Raw genomic sequence first — 22,870 nt, forward strand, 5'->3', positions numbered from 1 at the left:
ACAGAGAAGAAAAATCTGAAAGCTTAAAACATTTCTTCCTACCCGTTCATCCCTATAATTTACCTGATACTGAGCTCACTAATGTACTTAGACTAATTTCAATTAAAACCATGGTGCATATTCACCATATCTGACTTTTAACCTTCAACACCACATAATTCGGCTTCATGGTAATGCAGCACAGTTACCAGTCTCCTATTCTGGAAATCTGCCACCTACAGGGAGCAAACAGCTGTTGGTGCTTTAGTTCTGAGCTGGGGGTAATGGCCCTGGTGTAGCTAGTCGGCTGCTGCTTCCCTGTTGAGAGGCTTTTCCCCCTCCATGCTCCTTGACTCTTTGCTCCAAATTCAGCCAGGCAAGAATATTTGCCCAGAAGCACTAGCATTTACACTTTTCAACACAGTTTAAATAGTCTCCATAGGAATAATGCAACTTGGCTGTCTTTGCTTTGAGTTTTGCAAGTAAACTGCCCATCATAAAAAACAACCTGCACAAACAATTACCATTATTATTTTATTTTTAAAAACAAACCCCTTCTTTTAAAATTACCACAAAAGCAAATGGAATGATAAAGAAAAGTTGTGATCAAAACATGTTGTTTTGATCTTCCAAGCAAGTGCTTGAGTTTTAATTGCTCCATCAAGCTAAGAGGTATCAGCTGCTTCTCTCAAGTATCTTCATTTCTCATGAAGATTACAGCACGATATTAACATATGCAACAAGGCAGAAGAGAGCTTACATGACCGTTCTCAGGGTCAGATCCAGATTTGAATGGATGTCATGTTAACAATAATAGCTATGAATGTGAAAAATGGACAAACTTAAAAACTGCTCCTAGAATCCCACAGAATCACAGCTCTTTTCTGGAAAACATGTTAGCAATGATAAAAGTGAGGAACAGTGCTTTGTGGCAATCACTCTTTCTGGGTTTTGTTTTTATTTTTTAAATACTAAGGGCACCTTACTGCACTCCAGCCATAAGCTTGATACTAATTGTGATCCATGACCTAAAACCTCAAAAATATAGGTCTTAATCTCAAACTTTGGGAGCTTTTAGATTGTTCTTAATTTTAGCCTATTATTTTTAGTTTCCCTAAGCTAAACAAAAATTCACACTGAGTTGGGTAGCACATAGAAAACAGTGCACTTGCACCTGGAAGCATAATCACAGAGAGTGAGCTGAGACTTGGCATAGTGGAATTAAACCTGTACTCTCTAAATAAACAAAAGTAATCAAGATGGGAAAATATGTAAATAAAGTACAGAATTGAGTACTGTCAACAGAATAACAAGAGAAATGCTGACTATGTTCTTCGTAATGAAGACAAGGACTAATGTTTACATTTAGTCCAACACAGAAAGGGAAGCTAATCAAAGAAGTCACGACATTGCCTGGTAAATGACTAAGGGAGCCAGCTTGGGATGCAGCATTCTTGATGGATTAGACAGAAACTAAACATGCAGCAGGCTGGCCAGCAAAAAGAAGATTACTGGTGCCACAGTAATCGGCAACCAAAATCACATTTTCTGTTTAGTCAGATTTGAATTATTTTCTCTGTGAGAAGGAAAATGGCAATGATAAATATAGGCTCATCCTTTTTTAAATTACGACTCCAAATTAGGGTAACAGGAAGCAAACGTTGCTACCGACTCCAGTGGGAGTTAAACACGCAGTAAATTGCGGGCAATGAGCTCCTGAAATTTGGGTCGGTTCTCCAGGTATCATCAGATTCAGAATCTTTAAAAACTATATCATCTTGGTCCCTCTCTAATGCAGCTGCAACTTTGCCAATGAGTTCAAAATAAAAATAAATAAAATTTGCAATAAGCTTGCTCCTTGCCAGAATATTAAAGAAAAAACAATTTAGGACAATGGTGATCAGCTGTGACTCTCATATTGCTGGCAGCCATTTAACTGCAACTCCAGCACTGGAGTTGCATGCCTGGCAAGTGGGCAGCAGCAGCTTGGGAGCTGCTGAATGTTCTCAGCTATGTAGAGAAGCCTGTAAATGGCCGCTGCTACTCAAAAGTATCTGCTTCTGTAGCCCAGCTGAATTTTGCCCTATAAGGAAGTTCCGGGATCACAAAAACGGGACTTTCACCTTTCATCTATGAACTCCCCGGGAAGTTCCTCCTCTCCTTATCTCTTTGAGATTTGTGGCTTTCGGCCACGTGAAGATTTTGGTGTTAGGAAGACTAGCCAACCTTGATATAGGACATTTTATGGCTCTGAATAAATTTTGAGCTAAATGGTAGCTGAAAAAACTGCTGAGGTATCACTCCCTGGTTTAGAAATGAATGAAGCATCTGTATGTACAGGTCAATACTGCACGTGAACGTATACAGTACCAGAAGGCAATAAGATGATGCAGAATCATCTTTGTTAGGGTTGTTCTGCTTTGCAAGCAGCAGGAGAGAAGTCTTAGAAGACACCATATACAGCATGTGCCTACAGCTCCTCCTTGTGATATTACTATACAGGCCTGAGAAGCAAAGGACTACGCTGATGCAATGTGAAGGCTATTCATGCCCTACACAGGTGATATACGTCAACTTGACTGCAGTAACAACAGCTCTACAATCAGACATGAAGCATTTTTAATCTTATACATACAGCTGTCCTGTACATATAAAAAGCTGGGCACTGGATTTTGTTGGGCATCTTAGATGCATTTGACTCAGCTGTAGCGCTAACAGTAAAAATATGATAAAATATTCAGTCTGCCTGACAATGCAAACCAGCCCCATTTTATTTCCCTTTGGTCATACCTAGCTATTCTCAATAGCTAGTGCTTTGGGATTTATCTCTTTTAATATGTAGGAGTCTTCTACTGAAAGATTTTTAAAGGAGCCTGACATTCAGAGCTGTTCAGTATATTTATGATTTACCCAGAAACTGTATTAAGACTAATAAATTAAATCTCTTACTTAAAGGTTAGAATAAAATTTCAGAAACAAGATTCCAGAGTTAAAACAGATACGGAATAGTAAGAAACAGGCTCTTTGGCTCATTTTGCAGTTGCAAAATTAAGCAATTTTATGCAAGCTGTTTATAAGGCACAGATTTCTAACACTTTCTACAGTGAACAGCAATCCCTGCAGACCCACGTATTAGTGGTTCTCCTTATTATATCATGTGATTTAATAAACTGTTAATATTAAGTTGGTGTAATCAAACTCTGGGGGACTTTGTAATTAATATGTGAAGATTTGAAGAAGAATTACTCTGGTCTGCTCTCAGAGATGGGTACATCAGCCATCCCAGTACAAATACTTCCTGTAATTTCTGTCTAAAATTGGGTTATTTTAGCAAGAGTAAACTGAAGAAGCCCATTTCACTATAAAGCAGATCTGCATTAGGAAATCTGCAGCTATTCTGACTACATCATCATAGACAAGAATAGCCTGATGTTATACTTAGACCGATGTTGTAAATATGCAAAGCACTCCAGTCATGTTGTCCCTGGGTCAGGGCCATACTGAAACAGTAAGTGGAACAAGCATGGAGAGGGTATCTGTGCAACCTCTTCTTGCTGCAGATGAACCAGAACTGTGTGATGAAGCTACTTCTATTATTTCTGCACAGACCTCAACAGTTCGGGTAATTTTGCATTTCTGAACTGACATTTGGCCTAATTTGTACCTACAGAGAATGTATTTGGAGACCCCTGAAGCAGTCTAAAGAATATTCCCAAAAACCTAGCAATAATCACTTTCTTTACTCATTTGTTAATGACGTGAAGTGATATGGCAGGGAAGTATGCATGCATACCATTAAATTTTGTTATTAATAGATGAGTGCCTATAATTACACCAAGTTATTCTAGAATCCTTCAGCTAACTGTTCATGGATTCTGCTATTACCACAGAAGTGCCAAACGTATTAAAAATACACCACAAAAATAGCATCTGAAATACAACAGAATTGAATGGACTATGTTTATAGCTGGCAGATTAACAAAACTAAGGAACAAAGCTTCTGTAGGATGTTTTGAATTTCAGTGATGGCCTGTAGCTAATTCATGCTGTTTTCACATGAGAAACTGATGGCTGCTGAAATATTTTTCAATACAAGTTCAAATGAGGAAAAGAAATAACCCACCTCCTTTTGAAAAACTGTGCAGTTAGGCATAAACAAACTTGTTATGGTCTGGATTAAAGCCAAGCACATGCACAAGTACAAAGATACCTCCCTCATGAAGATTATTTGCTTCATGTATTCGAATGGATGCATCCATTTATCCATTACTGTCAGTGTTGCACAGAAAGGAGTATGAATAAGCACTGGAAGACTGCAATATAAGATGTATAAACAGATTTTTCTAAACCACATTTTCATGAGAATTCCTTACCGTTTCATATGCTAAGAGAAAGGAATAAAGCTTATATATCCACCTCTCAGCAAAGCCTCTTTGACTCCTCAAAATCTTTTCCACTGTGGAAAAGTAATTAAACTTAATCTTTGGTTTTCTTCCCAGTGAAATAAGCATTACAGAATAGTTTTTCTTGCAATACTCCAAATCTAACAATTACATGAAGAGAAAAATTTTAAAGTCATGTGGTTTCATTAGAAAATTAATTTTTTAAAAAAACTGCCATTCTAGTAATTATGTAAAATTTACATAAGGGCGTATATTTAAACACACACGTTCTGATTTAAAGAACAGTGTATTTTCAATACTTACTCCCCCCCTTTTTTTATTCCTCCCTAACAGATTCCTCAAGGGCAACTGAACTGAGACAGTGACATTTCAGGAGATCTGTAGCAAAAATCATAAACTCATGTTTGAGAGCTTGGCTTGCGATATTTCTGACAATGCATTACATAAATACACTATGCCAAAACTGTTTGCAAATGCCATCCTGTGCCAAAAATGTTTGCAAATGTCACAGAGAACCATCCATTATGAAAAGGGCCCTCTCCTTAATCTAGAGTGATTACTTCTGCACAAAGGCCTCATCTACACGCTACGGAACACAAACAGTGCTGGACTGATGCTCGCTGTGCCCCACTGTGACTCTCATCAGTAGGAAATGAAAGCATGCAGTGACTTACAGGAATCGTTCTTTGTTTTTCTGCATCAGATATCTTGAAAAAAATACCATTTTCAACTTCACAGAGTATCAGAAAGACAATTTGCTGATAAGACAATGGGTGTTTGGGAACTGAAGAGAGAACACAGGTCTATTGCCCTGACTAAAAGGAGATACAGCTAACCTGTTAGGTCATGTTACTCAGACCCTGGTTCCTAAACAATAAATCCACTAAATCCTGCTCTCACTGGAGAGTGCTGCCTTTGTATATCAAATACACACTTAGTGGTCTGTGATTTCTTCCATTCATCCATGTTTTAGAAAGTCTTGGAATGAAAGTGGTTTTTTTAGACGGTCTGCATTGTTGGCAAGTATCTTAATCAAGCTTTCCCTTTAATAGAATTCAAGCTGATATGGGAAGTCAAAGACTTTCTCTTGAACATACTCTGTACACTCTGAATTTAAGCCACTGTTGTTTGTACTTGGACTTATCTGTTATAAACTGTGCCTATCAGTTTCATGACTATGTAATATTTTTCTAAGTAGAGATTTGAACTTCTCATGGAACTCCAGACTCAGTTTTGTCCAGGTCATGTCACCCAGGCCAGGCTAGTGTAGTTTTAAGTGATATATTTTGCCATGCAGACTGGTTAAAGTAAGTCAGAAATCCTTAAGTTCCTTTCAACACATCAAAGAAGTCAGAAGTAGAAATAACCTCACCCTTTGTTGGAATAGTATGGCTTCAAAAAACTCTTAAAGTGCCATGGTTGCATGGTATGCAACTTCCAAATATACTATAAATACAATATAAGTATATTATAAATAAGAGATTATTTGACTTGGTTTTTTCAGTTACATTAAGCAGTTTCTATTCATTCTATGAACATATATTTAAATAAATACTTCCCTCTTCAGTTGTACATTTCAAATTCTAATTTAAAAAAATCACTAAAAGTGATCTGGGATATGAGAACTTCTCAATAAAGAAAGTCCACAATCCCATCCACTCAAAGCCCTCATGCTACACTACCTACCTGAAATCTGCTTTCAGCTGTATGGAGAACGTAACTTTGAAAATTTCTCTTCCTGGAAATGTTATGGGCTTTTCCAGTACTCTGCCATTCCAAACAAAGAGATCAGATTTTGGAGCACTCGAGCTATCACTGTACACAGCGGAATAATACATCATCAAAAGGGGTCTCCTTGAAGGCATTGTTTTGAAGATCATGAATGGTTAACTAAGGGTTATGGATCCCAGAGCTCTCATATTCGTCTGTACTTGCACATAGATTGCTCTGACTGACCAGATGGCTTCTTACAAAACAACATGCTTATATGAATAGTTTCTAAAACACTTTCTGGTCGTGCACTTATTTTCTGTAGAAGACCTGCAGATGGTTCCCTTCCCCTACCTGTAAGTTTTCCAAAATATATCTCCTGAACTAGCTGTTATGCAATCTTCAGCTACATATGCTGATATTTGACTGTGAATATCTAAAGCTGGCAATTTCTTAAAATAATCTCCAGAAAGAGAAACTTAACAAGCAATTATAGATCAGCTAGTTTAAGTGCAGCTGTAGAATAAATACTACAAACTGTTTTGCAGGATTTAGTAGGCCAAAAAGTAAGCTTTGAAAGCCACAATTCCATTTACAGGGAATTCATGTAGATTTGGGCAAGGGTGGTCTTGTTTAACTTGTTTTCCTGGACAACATTACTGCCATGGCAGACAGAGGTTATTAAGTGGGTATCAATGCTTTAGGTTTATAATTGTCATGAAATCTGGTATCAGATTCTACTAATCAGGAGGTAATGTAACTTAGTGGGCAGGAAACTGGCTCAGGAAGGGCAAATTTTGTGAAAAGAACATTATTCAGATATATCAGAGGTATGTGTGGGGTGTACATGTGACACATGAAGCCGTGAGGTACCTGGAACAGTCCTGAACAACCATGCAATAAATTGCTCTTATCATCCACATTTACCATTATGTATTCATTCTGGTAACTGTCACTATAGAGACAATTTTGTGTATTGTCACCTGCTGAATAGTTTAAAAAATTATACTGAGAAAAAAATTATCTTCATATCAAAAAAAATTATTCACTTTGATTTTTTTTGCCAGTGTGGTACTCTTTGATGACTTGGATGCTACATAAAAATATGTATTAGGATGTAACATAATATTCTGTATGTTTGTGGACCTTTTATATTGAAAATTCTGTGCCCATTTTAAAACATATTAATATTTAGGACTTTGATTGAAAAGGCACAGAAAGATACAGCTTTGGTAGTTTAAAGCATGAGAGCTCCCACACGTTGGAAGACAGACACCATCATACAGTAGGGACAGCAAAAACATTTAGCCATCTGCACTTGCTTACAATCCCAAAGTTTTAGCACATTCTCAACTATTGATTGTTTGAGTTGCTAACTCTTCTGTGCTCTCCTCCTCTGGAAAAGTCAGCTCCAGCAGAATAATGGGGCAAATTGTTATGGACAGAAAAGGTAATTAGGAAATAAAGTGTCCAGACATACCTAGTCTCATTTACTAGAGAATTTAGGAAAATACATTGAAAATAAAAACCTTTTTCATTAAATTAGGTATATTACTAGAGCAATTTTTTAAAAAGAATCCTACCCAAGTAATCATGCCAAGAACTGTTTTACATTGTAAAAAGAAGTAACTAGCCAATTGCAAACAAGAGTACTACACTTAGCTTCCTTTACAAATCATGTATACCTGTGTATTGGGTTTGCGTGGCAAGGTTTTGGTAGCAGAGGGGCTACAGAAGTGGCCTCTGTGAGAAGCTGCTAGAAGCTTCCCCCATGTCCAACACAGCCAATGCCAGCTGGCTCCAAGATGGACCCACCGCTGGCCAAGGCTGAGACCATCAGCGACAGTGGTGATAACACCTCTGGGATAACAGATTTAAGAAAGGAAAAAATGTTGCAGCAGCACAGAAACGGCAGCCAGGAGAGGAGGGAGAATATGTGAGAGAAGCAACCCTGCAGACCCCCAGGTCAGTGCAGAAGGAGGGGAGGAGATGCTCCAGGCGCTGGAGCAGAGATTCCCCTGCAGCCCGTGGGGAAGACCATGGTGAGGCAGGCTGTCCCCCTGCAGCCCAGGGAGGTCCACAGTGGAGCAGATCTCCACCTGCAGCTCGGGGAGGACCCCACGCCGGAGCAGGCGGGTGCCCAAAGGAGGCTGTGACCCCCTGGGAAGCCCGCGCTAGAGCAGGCTCCTGGCAGGATCTGTGGACCCCTGGAGAGAGGAGCCCACGCTGGAGCAGGTTTTCTGGCAGGACTTGTGACCCCACGGGGGACCCACGCTGGAGCAGTGTGCTCCTGAAGGACTGCAGCCCGGGGAAGGGACCGATGCTGGAGCAGTTTGTGAAGAACTGCAGCCCATGGGAAGGACTCACATTGGAGAAGTTTGTGGAGGACTGTCTCCCGTGGGAGAGAGCTGGAGCAGGGGAAGAGTGTGAAAGGAAGAAAGGAAATGCCCTGTAAGATTTCTTAGCCATTGAAGTAGAAATACATTCTACATGCTTACAAGTAAAGTTTTTATCAATCCTATAGAGATGTCAATCTCTTTCAAATGTAAAAATTTCTAATGTCATTATTTTACAACTGTTAGTAATCAGATGCAGACTAGGAGGTTAACGGAAAAAAGTCTTACGTACATTGTTTTGTATTTTACTATTTTCATGGTTATACTTTGCAGCTTTTGATTATCATTTTATATGAGAACTAAAACATGCATTTGTTTTATCCAAGATTTAAGTATAACACTATGACATTCCATCTGGAGACAAACACAATACAAATAGCATATTAACTCACTGCAGAGCCTGCTGAACTGAGAATACACCTATCTCAAGCTCTCAATGAGACTTAATTTAACAGAGAGACTGGTAAATTGAGTTGACAGGCAGACTTTGAGGCTCTGGGCAAGCCTGGCTGAGCTATGCAATGTGCATAGACTGAGCAGCGCACACAACTAAAAGACTAACAGGATGCCACAATGAATCAGAGATATAAATATGGTCGGAATCAACCATAATATTGCATCTGGAAGAGTTGCTGGTTAGCTTACCTAGGCAAGTGTTCCAGTTTCCTGTATTTTTCCATAGAGTTCATATCTTAGGCTTAGAGAATGACCACTGTAGCCTGATATGGATGATATCACAAATGTCTGTATTTTAAATAGTATTCAAATTGCCATCTAGATTTAATATTGTGAGGATGCACGTATGCCCCACATATGCAGATTTCATAATTTTATATATCCATTTACAGTATATTGATACTAATAGAGACAACAGAGTTTTAGAAACTGTACAAGGGTAATGTTTCTTATAGAGGAAATACAGATATGGATTCTAAGGTTTCAGGATGAGTACTGTATATATACCGCAGCATGGGGGAAAAAAAAAAAAAAGAATCAACATATAAATTACCTTAGAATCTACTGAATGTTTACATGTGCAAAAATTGATTTAAAAGTATGCAGATGATGAAGTTACAGAAAATAGAAGACATTTGTTTGTGCATTTTCCAAGTTTCTAGGACTTAAAATAAAAAGGTTGAGTTTTACATCTAGACATCTTGAATTATGCTGAAAGATTCCTCAGAAGCCTAAAATATGCATGGCAGCATTTTGGAAATCTTAATTTTTAGTTAAATACAAAAGTATCTCCTTCACTGGAGGCAGACAAATATTAAGTAAAAAGAACTTCAAATAACATGAATAAAATTCACTTCAACAGCTTAGCTTTTAGTTGCCCGTTATTGGTGATGCTATAATCTCATTAACCCTCAGCTCAGCTTGTATATTCAGGATATCTTTAACACTGCTGGAAAAGAGTTAAAACTAGAAGTATGAAAGTTAAACGTGAGTTAAGCCATGTTAGCTGCAATTGGTGAATATCATTTGGCCTGGCTGCAACAAGGCCGATATTCCGAAAACTTGTCATTCCTTAGGTAAAAGGAAGTTAAATTATTTGCTAGGTGAAGAAAAAAGGCATTTTGCAAAAATATATCCAGGGTATGAGACAGAGAGAATGGCAGCTTATAGATCTGAGGATTAAAGGAAGAAAGACAAAGTTTTGTCCCAGTACCCAGAGAACAGGTACACTGAATGACCACCAAGCTGGTCAGACTTACAAGTAGAGGAATCTCTTCTTGCCAGTCATTTACTTTGCTCTATACATGGGGTAACAACTGAATGCAGGATATTATTGCACCAGACCTTGTCATACCAAGATCCTAGGTGGAGTTGAATCTTTATACCCAATAAGAATCTCTTAAAATACCAGAATCAACTATGTGGGTTTTTTTCAAGGCTCATTTTCAAAGGAAAGACAAAATACCTTCTACATAGTGTTTAAGTAAACATTCTATGCCTATGGTGAACTTCTTCTTTTGTTGCTATTTCAGCTACCGTTGCCATTTCAATAAATGAAAGCAAATCCCAATCACTTCTAGTGAAATGGCTTCTCTTCTGTGTGCACAAAATCCAGTAAAGGAAAACAAATCCCTTGAGAGAGTGTTTCCATGTTTCCTTCTTTTCATTCTTTCCCACCATCTTCCTTTTTTACCTCATTTTCACATACATTCTCTTCATTCAATCCAAACTGTCTTAGTCTCTTGTTACTTTTTATAGTGCTCCTCAACTCTTACTCTACTCATTTATTCTCTTACTCCCCACCTTCCCCAATTTTTCTTTATTAATTCACGTCAACAGCCACAACACAGATTACCGAGTACTTTCCCTGCTATTGTTTGCTTCTCTCCTCTTTATGCCTAATTCTTCCCTTAACAAACTCCTGTGCTGAGTTGATTCTATGTAGCCGAGTCAAACCTCTGTTGCCCAGAAGTCAAGTCATTCTCACAGCTCTCCACCTAAACCAATTCTCTCCTGCACTAACAATCTAGACATCGTTATCTCTTTCAAATCAATTCACCTACTTCACCTTTCAGTTTGCCCTCATTTCACATTTTCTTTATTACAATATAGACCTCAACTCCCTGTTGACTCGCTCAGGTTTTCAGCCACCCAGACCTCAATCAGAGCACAACACTGGACTGCTCGAGCTTTGTGAGGAAATCCTACTGAGTCTTTGACACATTTTTATTCTACTGTTCTACCTTCCAAAATATATTTTGTGAAAACTACCAGTTTAAGGCATTTTTAGTATACTTCTCCAGGCTGAAAACCTCACTTGAAAGTTCTTACTGGACATGTCACTCCAGTTAAAAGAATGACTCTGGTGAACAACTGCCTACTGTTGCAATCTGGACTTTTCTGGTTTTATGCATTGTTGTTAAATTAATTTAAACTAGAACCCAGACACTGTGCTGTGCACCCTAACATATTATGATAATGACATCTTCTTGGGTTAAATTCTGTTCCTATATGTCATTAATTAAATATATTAATCAGTGCTGATAGTAAAAAGAGGGTTAAAGTAAGCATATTGGTACAAAACCACGATGCTTACAAGAAACATACATTAATTCTGTATTTGAATGGCAGGTAAAGCTATCATATGGCTAGCCTGACAAGAACAACTTTATTCTTCCATTCACTTCAGAAAATCATGCCTCATCACAAAGAAAAAGTTTCAAGATGGCTATCAACATTGCTGAAAGAAGAAAAAGGTAAAGTGATTGTTTGATACCTTATTCCATAGTAAAATGATTTCATGCTGTCAAGAATGAGGACGGTACTTTGAAGTACTGCACATTTAATTATATTAGCATTTCTAGTATTCCACTTTTCATAGCTAGGATGCAAAAATTTGTTTCAGATTCAAAACTGGTTTATGGAGCTTTAAAGAATATTGGATCTATTGTTGATGAATTAGATACAGACAAAATACAAGTAGGATTTTTTGTGTGTGTGTTTATAATTAGAAATAGTTTATGATTTAGCTAACCAAATCCACCTTGGCAAATACTTGCCCGTTAGGGGAATATGCAGTTAAGTATACTGATAGGAATGATATGTTTTTCTTGATGGGCAATAGAAAACAAGTTGATTCATATTTAGACCCTAAGCTATAGAACTCTGTGAAGGGTTTCATATATTCTCTCAGTGCAATGGCTGGATGTCTAAAAATTTAGTAGTTACCTCCTTCTACTAAAATAACAAGTGATCTTTGTATTTATTTTAAATATCTGTCTTGCTCTACAAATTGACTTCATATCTGTGTTAGATATATTTGGGAATGGATGGCAGTCACATCTTACATTTTACAATTTATAGTCTTAAGCAGCATTATTTTCAGTTACCAGGCTAGTGTTTGCTGTAAGAATCCCAGCAGAGAAAATGGATAGCTAATTGAGTTTTTTACAACTGGACTTCAACGGAGAGGGGCTCCTTTGTCACTGCTGCCACTAGAGCTGAGGAAAAAACCCAACCTGACCTTCAAGGAAGGACTAAACTTTCCAAGCACAGGAAGCAGAAAGAAACCGCTTTCTCAAAAACAGATACAAGCCACAGAAACAAGAATTTTCAAACACAGGCAAGGCGGTGGAGAGTCTTGCGAGTCACATTCACTTGCAGAAGTGAGACACAAACAAATCCTTTCCTATTCCACAATGTTTTTCCTATCTGTGACTACTCATTGCTGGATATCAAGAACTGGTGCTCAAATGCATCAGTCTTCCAACTAACTTGGTTTTATTCAAGATAATTTACAATCTCAGCTGTTTTGATTTAATTCTGAAATGCATTAAAGATTTGACTTTATTGATGTAAGCTAACCTGTACTTTTGAGTACTCAGTATTACAACTTGTTATATTACTACCTCATTGACAGAAATGTGAATTTAAAATCAGAGCTGAGAACTGCAAGAGAGAAAAACAGATTAAAGTTATATTCTTGCAAGTCTCTTCTCTGGTTTAATTTTACATTGCTTGCGAAGTAAACTAGAGAATTACAAATGCATTCTCCCTATTTTGCCCAGACTCAAAATTGGAATTTCCTTCACTGGCTCTAGAGCCCACTCTTTGCTACCAATTTCAGAAACACCTGCTGCAGTACAGAAATGCCTGAATATGTAAAGAGTTCACTTTTTAACAAGGGAGTGCACGTGACTTGCTTGTTACCAAGGAAACAGGCTCACTGCTGTAATGACACAAAACTTTAACTGGCTGTGTGTTCTTTCATGAGAAAAATCTTAACCTTTTCTTGCACTGCTACAAGTTAAGCATGTTAGGGACATAAACTACAGTTTAGAAAACCTGACTCTTGCTAAAGACTTGCTGAGTTTATTAGCAAGCAGTAAAAGAGCAAGATGAAAAGGAAGAAGTAAATGCTACTGTGAATGACAACTCTTCTTTCAAAATGATCTTTCATTACTAAGGCTGTTGTTAACTGGGAGGGAAAATCACAGAAAGTGGTGATACAATTCCTGAGGCCCAATCAAAAAAAAAACATTCAAAAGCATCTAGATCCCACCAATTCCTTAGTTAAACTGACCAGCATCCCATCTTGAACCAAGTTGGCTAGACTAAGAAAGATGGTTATGCAAAACAATTGCCTTATACAAACTGGTAACCAGGCATAATCAAGAGTAATAAAAGGAACTTGAAGTGACCTTAAACTATTTCTGCATGTTATAAAGGTGTTAAATGAAAAAATATTAAGTAAATTGATGATTTCATATTTTCATGGTAGGCAACCTGGCATTTTCACTAACTCTTAGAGCCATTTTTACTATTTGCAAAAGACAAATGGAAATAGACCCATCAGAAAATGCATAGCACAGTTGAAAGCTCGTTTTGTACAGCACTGATGTTTGCTGTAACATTGAACATGGCTTTGTTCAACATAATCTCCATTTATTTCAGAGCTTTATAAGTATTTTTTTTGTAGAGGAAACCAATATATACCGATTAGCTACAAACAGCAACATATAAAGTGCTTCTTGACTGTTACTGTCAATCTACTTGCTTTAAAATTTTGGCCCATTCTTCTAAACCATGCAATGGAGAACATTTCTTGTACATTTCCACACGTGTAAAAGAAATACCATATCATATCCCCTCCCTCATTTGTTTCAACAATTTTAGACATAAAATAACAGTATTGCCTGTTTTAACATCATTATTTTCTCAGGCAGCATTAACCAAGAGTTTGTTCTGAGGCAAACATAAAATATCACAAGCCCTCAAATGCTTCCAATGGTGACTGGAGAGTATTCAATTCCCGTACAGTATACACTAAATTATTCTTCTCATAAGGATTGTAAAGGTCACTTTGAATACGCAGAAGCATGACAAAAATCTACTTGATGGAAATATGCTCATAAATACCTATTTGTGAGGCCTGTTGAACAATTAGTAGCAATTAACTTTGCAGAGCAAGTCTCACTGTCTTCATTGAGATGGTAATCGGTGTAAGAGTCATACTATTTGAAAGTGAAGTTGATTTTTGTTTTTTTTTTAATGCCAAGACTCAATAATGAGGCAATAAATACAATACATAAACCGCTTCAGTATTGTGGAGTTGCTGCACGACATACCAGTTTTATTGAACATCACACCAAGGCAAACAAATGACAAATGCCTTTTCTTTGAGGTGTCTTAGTCCCGGAACAATACAACACTGAGGTGTTTCATTAGGGTGAGTTTAGAAGGATGTTGTGTCGATTGCACTTGACTGCCCCCTGAAGCAAACCAGCAGCAGTTTGGTACAGGCTCCAAAGGAGGTAAAGGCCTGAGCCATGGCTGGGCCAAGAACTCCTCTAGGGAACCCACAAAGCAGCAGAACGACAGAGTGGAAGTTGGGGGTACAAGGAGTCTTGTGCACACCTCTCCCACTGTATGCTATCTGACTACGAGCCAACCACTTTATCCCACAGATATGACAGCCTAAGTGAGCCTCCTTTGAGCTCTCCCTGCTAGGCAGTGTGGCCGCATGGCAGTGATCTCCAGCAACGAGATCTCCTACCAATGACAGATCATTGGATTAGCCCAATTTGAATTTTCCCTGGATGGCAACTGGACTGCATGCCAGGCAACTCTCCCCTTGAGCAGGGACGCATCTCAGTATTAAGAGATATTAGTTGTTTAGCTTAAATAAGTTTTAAATAGAATGAATCACTTAGAGTTATAAAGTTGTGTGATTTAGTATGCTATTTACTTAGCTTTACTTACTTGGTACGAGCAGCTAGATTTGCTGAAGCCTTAGGCCACAAGCTGTAAACTTTCACTTAGATTTACTGAAACTGTACCTACTTAGTCAAAACAGGGGCCTCCAGAGCCAGCATAAATTGGGAGATGAGGAGGCTTCAAGGCTACAACCCTCAACAGCCCCTGCAACTCCAGGAGATGAGAGCCTGTCTGGAGACAGTGAAGGAATCCAATAAGGAGTCAGAAGGTGTCAGACCAGAATCACTATTGGACCAAAGGGCGTGTGGAAGATGTGCGAAGAGAGTGTGAAGAGTGCAAGAGGGGTGGGTGAATAGTCTGTAAGGGTGTAATTGCCCAGAGACTTCTTTTTTCTGGTCCTTCCTTCCTCTTCTTCTCCTTCGCCCCTTCCTTCCATCAGTACCTCCCTGGAGGCACCCCACTCGAGCTGACCCTGCTGCTGTACCACCCTATTAAATTATTTATTTTTATATGACTCAATGCCTGAGAGTCTGTTTCAGGAAACTGAGGGCTCAAACTTCGGAGCAAACTAACACCAGATGCCTGGATGGATCGGTAAGTGACTAGAAGCATGCTAAACTTTGAAATCCTGAGTGATACAAAGGATTGATTGTGCACATGCAATTCCCTTAGCCATAAACCTTTGACCAAGTCTGGGACTAAGACTGGATCCAGCCACACCTAGACTCCTCTCTGAGAAGCAGTTTAGAAAGCAAGGGGATCCATTCTGAACCTTGTGACTCAATGGGAGGTTTTCCTTATGCTTTGAATGTCTTTGCCATAAATCATTGACCAAGTCTGAGACTAAGTTTGCATCTAGCCGCACCTAAGCTCCATCAGGAGTTTAGAAAGCAAAGGGGGTCCATTCTGAACGTTGTGACTCAACGGGAGGGTCTCTCTTACCTTTTTGCATCTCCAATCTCTGTGCAAATCATCCTAAATCAATTCTAACTCGTTCTTCCTTTGTATGTTTCTCCCATGTAGTAAGTAATAGAGTGAACTTTGCCATTGAATTCTGTTAAGTTGCACTTTTACAGATTCTTTAAGGATCTTAAATCACTCAGCTGCAAAAGATATGTTTCTGTAATACTTCCACTATCACCCATAATCTGCAGGAGAACATGTTTTCAGTTGTACTTATACTGAAACACTTCTGGCTCAGTACTGCCTTAAAAGTGAAAGACTGAGAAAATGCAAGTGAGAGCAAGAAAGCGTGAGCAAGAGCAAGAGAACAGGCAGGCAGGAGTCAGAGACGTGCACATAAACAGATTCTTTCACCTGAATAAAACCTACTTACATTGGGCACTGCTGGCAAATTTCTCTTAAGACCAACTGCCGGAAAAAAGAAATACAACCTATAGAAATGCAGCTAAGAAGAATAAAGAACTATGAAAACTGAACAGAGTTTCTAGTCCTTTTTACTTTAACAACAGAGAAAAAGATTTACAACTACAAAAGTAGTTTCAAAAACAGAAAAACATATATTCTGACTCCAAATTTTCACCTTGCTCAAATTTTGATCTGAAATGTAAAGAATTACAATATTAGTATGTAAAGCAGATCTCGATAATGATTTACGGGAGGCATATAAAGTTAGGAAGTATGCATAATATTCTTCCTGATTAAGAATTGTCATTGAAGCTCTAGTGAGTAGTTACTTGACAGCTAACTTCTGTAAAACTACTAACAGCAGAACCGAGTTGAAGTCAGCAGGTATCTTGAGTGCTGATGGGTATCTGGAATATATCTGCATCTACAGCAACTGTCTGAAGACTGTGAATGCTGCTAATAGTATTGCTCTGATAACTATCCTGAAATTAGGACATCATGGACTGAAAACTCTTTGGCTGGAATGTGTATATATTAACTCAGAATGATTATCAAAAGAAAATCACACATTGAAAAAACATTGATGGGGATGACGTCAATTCTGTCAAACATGAAATAGAGAATACCACACTATAGGCAGGGCAGAGGAGGAGAGGAACACAGGGAACATGAACACAAATTTGGATACATCATTGCTATGATCACAAATCAGGTTGAGGAGCTTTTCTCTCTACAATATTTTTAATGGCATCTCTGTACCGCAGACTACCCCTTGGGATCAAAAGAGAGAACAGCAAATAAGATTTCTTGCTAGTACAGATACAGTATTCTTCCCAGCATAGGTGGCATCTTCCATAAGTATTTCGAGGGAGTGTTCTTCCATACACACACTCTTAATTGACATAAGTGTGCCGGAAAAATCCTCAAAGATAAACTAAGATTTGGTCAATTATGTACTCAAGTTAAACACAGCTTCCTTAACTCTCCTGCGATGTCTTTCACACACAATAGCATAAAACTAAGCTGTAGTTTGCATTATGGAGGCAATCATCTTCCACAGGTAACTGTCTTTTCCTAGCTCAATTTACAGATTTCAGCATTTATTCAGACTACCACTGGTAATAAAGTAAGAAATAATTCTGCAAACCTTAGGTCTGAACAAAACAGGATGATGCAGGACACCTCTCTACCACATGGAAAGGAGCAGCAGAGTTGCAACAAATGCCATCTGACAGACTCGACACTTTTCCAATGACTATTCAAGTTTTTAGTGTGCTATACTTTAAAGCCAGGATCAAAGTTTTAATTATTTCACAGATAACCTGTCAAATCCCGGATCACTTGTAAAATCAAAAACTGCAGCTGTAACATCATCTTCATTTGTTTAGATAAAACTAGCTTTATAAAGCCAAATGCTTCTAGTAAGCCTCAAGTATCCGTATTTCTCTGCACTTCCTTACTACATTCAACCCATCTTCCTTTTAACATTCAGCACCCTGTGTGTCTCTCTTCCTGCTTATTCTTGCCCTCTTTATCACTGCTTCTACTCCTCCTGACATATTTTTTTCCTTCCTCATTTTCCTCTAACATTCATAAACCCTCTCAACTACTCAGAGCAGGAAAAGGAAAATTTAATACATTTGTAGAATGCCATGTAATACACGTCTTCAATGTTGATATGTGCCAAAACACAAAATAAAAGACAATGTAACATCATAATACAATTCTTGCAGAAGGAAAAGACATGAAAGTATGAATTCTCATATACTTTGACCAAACAATTTTTGCCCTACTTCTTCACATTTCAGTTAGATCAAAACAGGCATGATGCTTTTTTTAAGTCTGATGTCAAGCCTCATAGGTTATGAGAAACTAAAAACAAAACTGTCAGTTACAAAGTGAAGAACACAGTAACCAAGAATAACAGTGAGACAACTACATGTTTGTTAAGAACAATCCACTCTGATTTAAATATTTTAATTCTATCATCAGAAAAAATTCCATAGAAGAATAGTACGTTTTTGCAGTGGAACTTCCTGCATTATCTGAACATGCTAATCAAATTTTAGATATCTAAGATATTTTTACTTCAACAATCATCAATGCTTGGTAACACAGTTCTATTGAAAGATAAATATTGTGTAATGTCTCTACATAGTTTTATAAGTAGATCAATCAATTAGCACAGCAATAAATTAGTTTCATTAGCATGTTTCAGGCATTAGGAGGTGCTTTACTAATTAAAAGTCACATATTTAAGCAAATGCCATTCCAAGTTTGTTCATATAAATGATATTCCTCTTTTTCAGAGTGCTTGCTTACTGTTTCAGAACGTAACTGTGATCTGTTAGATACTGAAGTCATTCAGTGCCAAGTTGATAACACAAGCTGCCACTTCAAAGGATGCAATCAGGTAAAAATCTGGCCACTAGCCACAATACTTTAGAATGCATTAGCTGAATACTGTAATTTATTCTATTAGAAGGCACAGATATGTACACTTATAGCTTTAAGAAGTGTCATGCCATCACCAACTCATTTTTTGAGAAATTAATCTATTGAAAATTGCATTTTAAACTTCCTTACTTCACAATGACATTGTTTTGCAGTATTTCTGGGACTGCTTGTTTGTTTGCTTTTAATCTTATTGTTTATCTGATAATGCACTAACAGCAGCATACTGGCACCATATACACCGCAAACTGCATGGACAGGACAATTTTGCTGTCTCATTTCCAATTGGCCCAAGAACTTCTGCGCTGCAACTGCAGACCCAACGTGTTATAGAATGTGCAAAACAAAAATACAATAAAAATCTTGTTACTAGTGTTTCCCAAAACACATATGTAACTGATGCAATGCCTAACTAACTAAATATATAACCATACCCTAACTACATGGATGTCAAAGGAGTAATCTCAATGACTATTCAGCACTCATGTATAAATAATTATATCAATACCTGAAAATATTCCAAGCTAACTTCTTCTGCAGAATAAAATTATAAAACAAAAACATTCACTGCTGGGTTGATATAGATGTATATATGTATGTGCGTAGGCTTTTGCTTATTTATGTTATATAGAGATAGTATGGAATTCAAATAAGAGGAGGAATTCCCAATTCAACGCATAAATTCTGTATTAACTATCATTACTGCGATTTTGTTTATATACTAGAGAAACATACTTTAGAATTATTTTGCTTTTTCCTAGAATCATCTTTTGTAGCTTTTCATCCGGAAAGACTAGTTAAATAATAGCTATACTGCTGCTATAAATACAGTACTATCAGTCCAGCTAAGCAAGTCCTAATGGGATAAAATGATTAGAATATTTTAGAAAACTTTCTGTACCTATAAAGCATATTTCTTACAAATCATAAAATGAGGCAGAGAACATTAGAAAAGGACATGAGCAGAATAAGATTACAAAAACATTTTTCACCTTATTTGAGACTGAGATTTAAAGTCCTGCAAATGCAGAAATTTATAAACCTACAATTCCTTTAGAATTTTGATTAGTTCATGAAAACCTCATCTCAATACTCTCACTGGCCAAGAACACTTAGTAAAAGCACTGTTTTAAAATGTTTTTCTCCTCTGCCTTTATATGTGAATATATTAATGGCTATGTATTCAAAGATCTTATTCAAAATAATATTTCACAAATGTTTCTGTGAAAAGGTTTTAGTTCATTCTTTATACTAAAACAGTGCCCATATCTGCTGTATAGTAAACTGTCCCTTGTTGAGAGATGAAGCTATTGAATGAAATACAACTGATAAAGTTAGACTTAGACTAGTTTGCAGTTGAGCAAATGTTTTTATCCCTCTAAAATATTTGGAAGTAACTTTGAAAGCGTCAATTTTCAATTTCTTTAAAATTAATTCAGAGAGACAACATCCATAGGAACCTCACAGTAATTTTCTTAAAAGATTTATTTCATTTATGCCTGAAAGCAACATTTTAATACTAGCAACGGTATTCTATAGAAGTTAACATTCTTTTTACCTCTCATACCTTTAATATACACATTTAAATGTTCTCAGTGACACACTGACAATTGCAACTGAAATAGAGGTGAAAAGAAAAACCCCAAAATCCAAACCAAACCAAAATTCTTCAACCCACTGAGAACAAACACCTATTCTTCCACATTATTCAACTTTGTGGTCTGCAAGACCAAAAACAGATACTTGGCTTTACATACTGGTTAGTGCTAAATAAATCTTAAAGGAATATTTCCAGTGCAACATATTTTTTTTGAGTGGCTGATTGGTTGTTACTGACTTGCCTGTCAGTTGGTACCTGTATCTCTCTACCAGGCTTCTTATAACTTTACCTCCCAGGAGGGAGGAAGCATTACAAAAAGAGAGAGAGAGGTAGAAACAGTGAAATTTTTTACTACAATTTTACTTGGTGACTCAAAGACAACTGACACAAAACACCTGAAAACCACAACTTTTGGTATCAAATACGTTGCCAGTAATGTCATCCCATGAAATGAAGACAACATATTTTTTGAACATTACAATCCTCTTATCATCATGGAGAACTGATGACTCCTCTGGTGTTCAAACACATCCTGCAGACAACAGTTTCTCAGAATCTGCTCTAGCCTTTTTTCTGATGATTTACTGAACAGATTCTCTGCTTTCTTTAAAGTGTACGTTTGAGCAACTACCACAAGAGAACAAATGTCCAGCTCTGCAGCTCAGCAGAACATATAATTAACTTATCTAGAAACTGTTGTAACATGTAGCTGTGGCCTAGAAAACAAGATTAAAAAAAATACTCAGTGCAGTAATCTATGAAAACAGTCACAAAGTTCTGTTTATACCATTCTTGCATATATTTTAATCCAAATGTTTGTGTTGCCAAAGCAAAAGAGTCAATAAAGTGGCAGTATTCTTATTTGAATAGCATTGCATAGCTACAAAGCAAAGTACATGTTTTAGTAGTTTCACACTGTTTAGGATTTTTTTTGTTCACATATAACATCTATTTGACCAGCTGTATATTTAGCTAACACTTCTTTGTGTGGGGTAACTCAGGTTAAAATTGCAGGTTGAGGTTTTGGGGATCGTAGATCTATAGACTATTTGAGATTGGAAGGCACCTCTGGAGATCACCTAGCCAATCCCCCTGCACAAGGTTGCCCAGGACTGTGTCCTGTCAAGTCTTCAGTATCTCCAAGGATGGAATGTCAACAACCTCTGGGCAACCTGTTAGAATGTTCCATCACCCTTACAGCAAAAAAAGATTTTTCTTATTTTTCTTATATTTCAGTTTGTGCCCATTATGAGGATGATGGGAAGAAAATCTTTATCTTCTAAAAAATGAGGACATTTGATACAGAAACCACAGAGATAGAAAAATGGAAGATCACAACATTTTACTGTTTCTTTTCACAACTTTTCACAGTTTTTAGCTTTTTATATACTTGAAATCATATAACCTATTATGATGGTTTATGTTGAAGACTCAATTATATGGTCCAAAGAACTGCAATACTTGTTGCCAAAGATCCCTCCTGTTCTTATATATGTATTTACAAAGACCTAACATGTGTGATATTTTTTGGATAGATTGATAAAAATGTGATTAAAACACAAGTGTACTTGTTATAACAAGTTTTATTTATCTGTAATGTACCAATCATGAGTGCAAATAAATGTTAATTTAAGTATTAACAGACAGGCCTTCACCAGCTAGCAGATGTAGCAATCTAATTCAGCAATGCCAATTCTTGATTTAGGTTTTGCTCTGCATGGACTGGATAAATTTAACCTGTGATGTCAATTTTATTATTACAAAGAATTTGTTATTCAGCATGTAATAGACAAATTAGCAGAGCCAGAATCTCTTTTCTACATTAAGACATTAAAGTGGACTATAAGGGAAGCTTTGACCAAACCTGTGACTGAGCTAATACAGCATTAAAATTGAAAAATATACAAACCAAGATTACAAATGATAGAGAATGACAACAAAAAGAATACATTAATGACAGTTCACAGCATAAGGAATCAAACCAAATTACATTTCCATGATTAACCACTAGCATTTGATACAACAATGAAGAGAAATGCTAGCAAACTGATTCACAATATTTTACTGCAAACTGTTAATTGTATCTGAGTTTAAAAATAAAATTAATTTCTTTCTTTATAACAGTGGCAGGCTATTTGATACAAATCAATTAAAATGTTTTGCCTCATCAGATCTGTGCCTGATTGTATGAAATCACCGCACTTGGAAGGGAGAAATCCCCAAAGGAACAACATCACAACAAAAATTTTGGGCAACATTCCTTCCACCATTTAATAATCAGTGGATTC

The 22,870-nt window shown here is 37.1% G+C and overlaps 1 protein-coding gene across 3 annotated transcripts in view; it reads right to left on the bottom strand.

Annotated features, from left to right (window-relative positions):
- The window catches only part of SNX29 (sorting nexin 29), a 142,280-nt gene that overhangs the window by 8,673 nt on the left and 110,737 nt on the right, over positions 1 to 22,870 (bottom strand). The window contains exon 21 of one of the 3 annotated variants that reach the window (XM_010578487.1): positions 21,235 to 21,298. The exons of the other annotated variants lie outside the window; for them this stretch is intronic. Coding sequence (XP_010576789.1) covers positions 21,265 to 21,298 — 34 coding nt within the window. The 3' untranslated portion in view covers positions 21,235 to 21,264. Of the gene's footprint in view, positions 1 to 21,234; positions 21,299 to 22,870 lie in introns of those variants that run through there. 3 annotated transcript variants of the gene reach the window in all.

Source organism: Haliaeetus leucocephalus, unplaced genomic scaffold (genome assembly GCF_000737465.1).
Source record: "Haliaeetus leucocephalus isolate CR32 unplaced genomic scaffold, Haliaeetus_leucocephalus-4.0 Scaffold636, whole genome shotgun sequence".
Lineage (NCBI taxonomy): Eukaryota > Metazoa > Chordata > Aves > Accipitriformes > Accipitridae > Haliaeetus > Haliaeetus leucocephalus.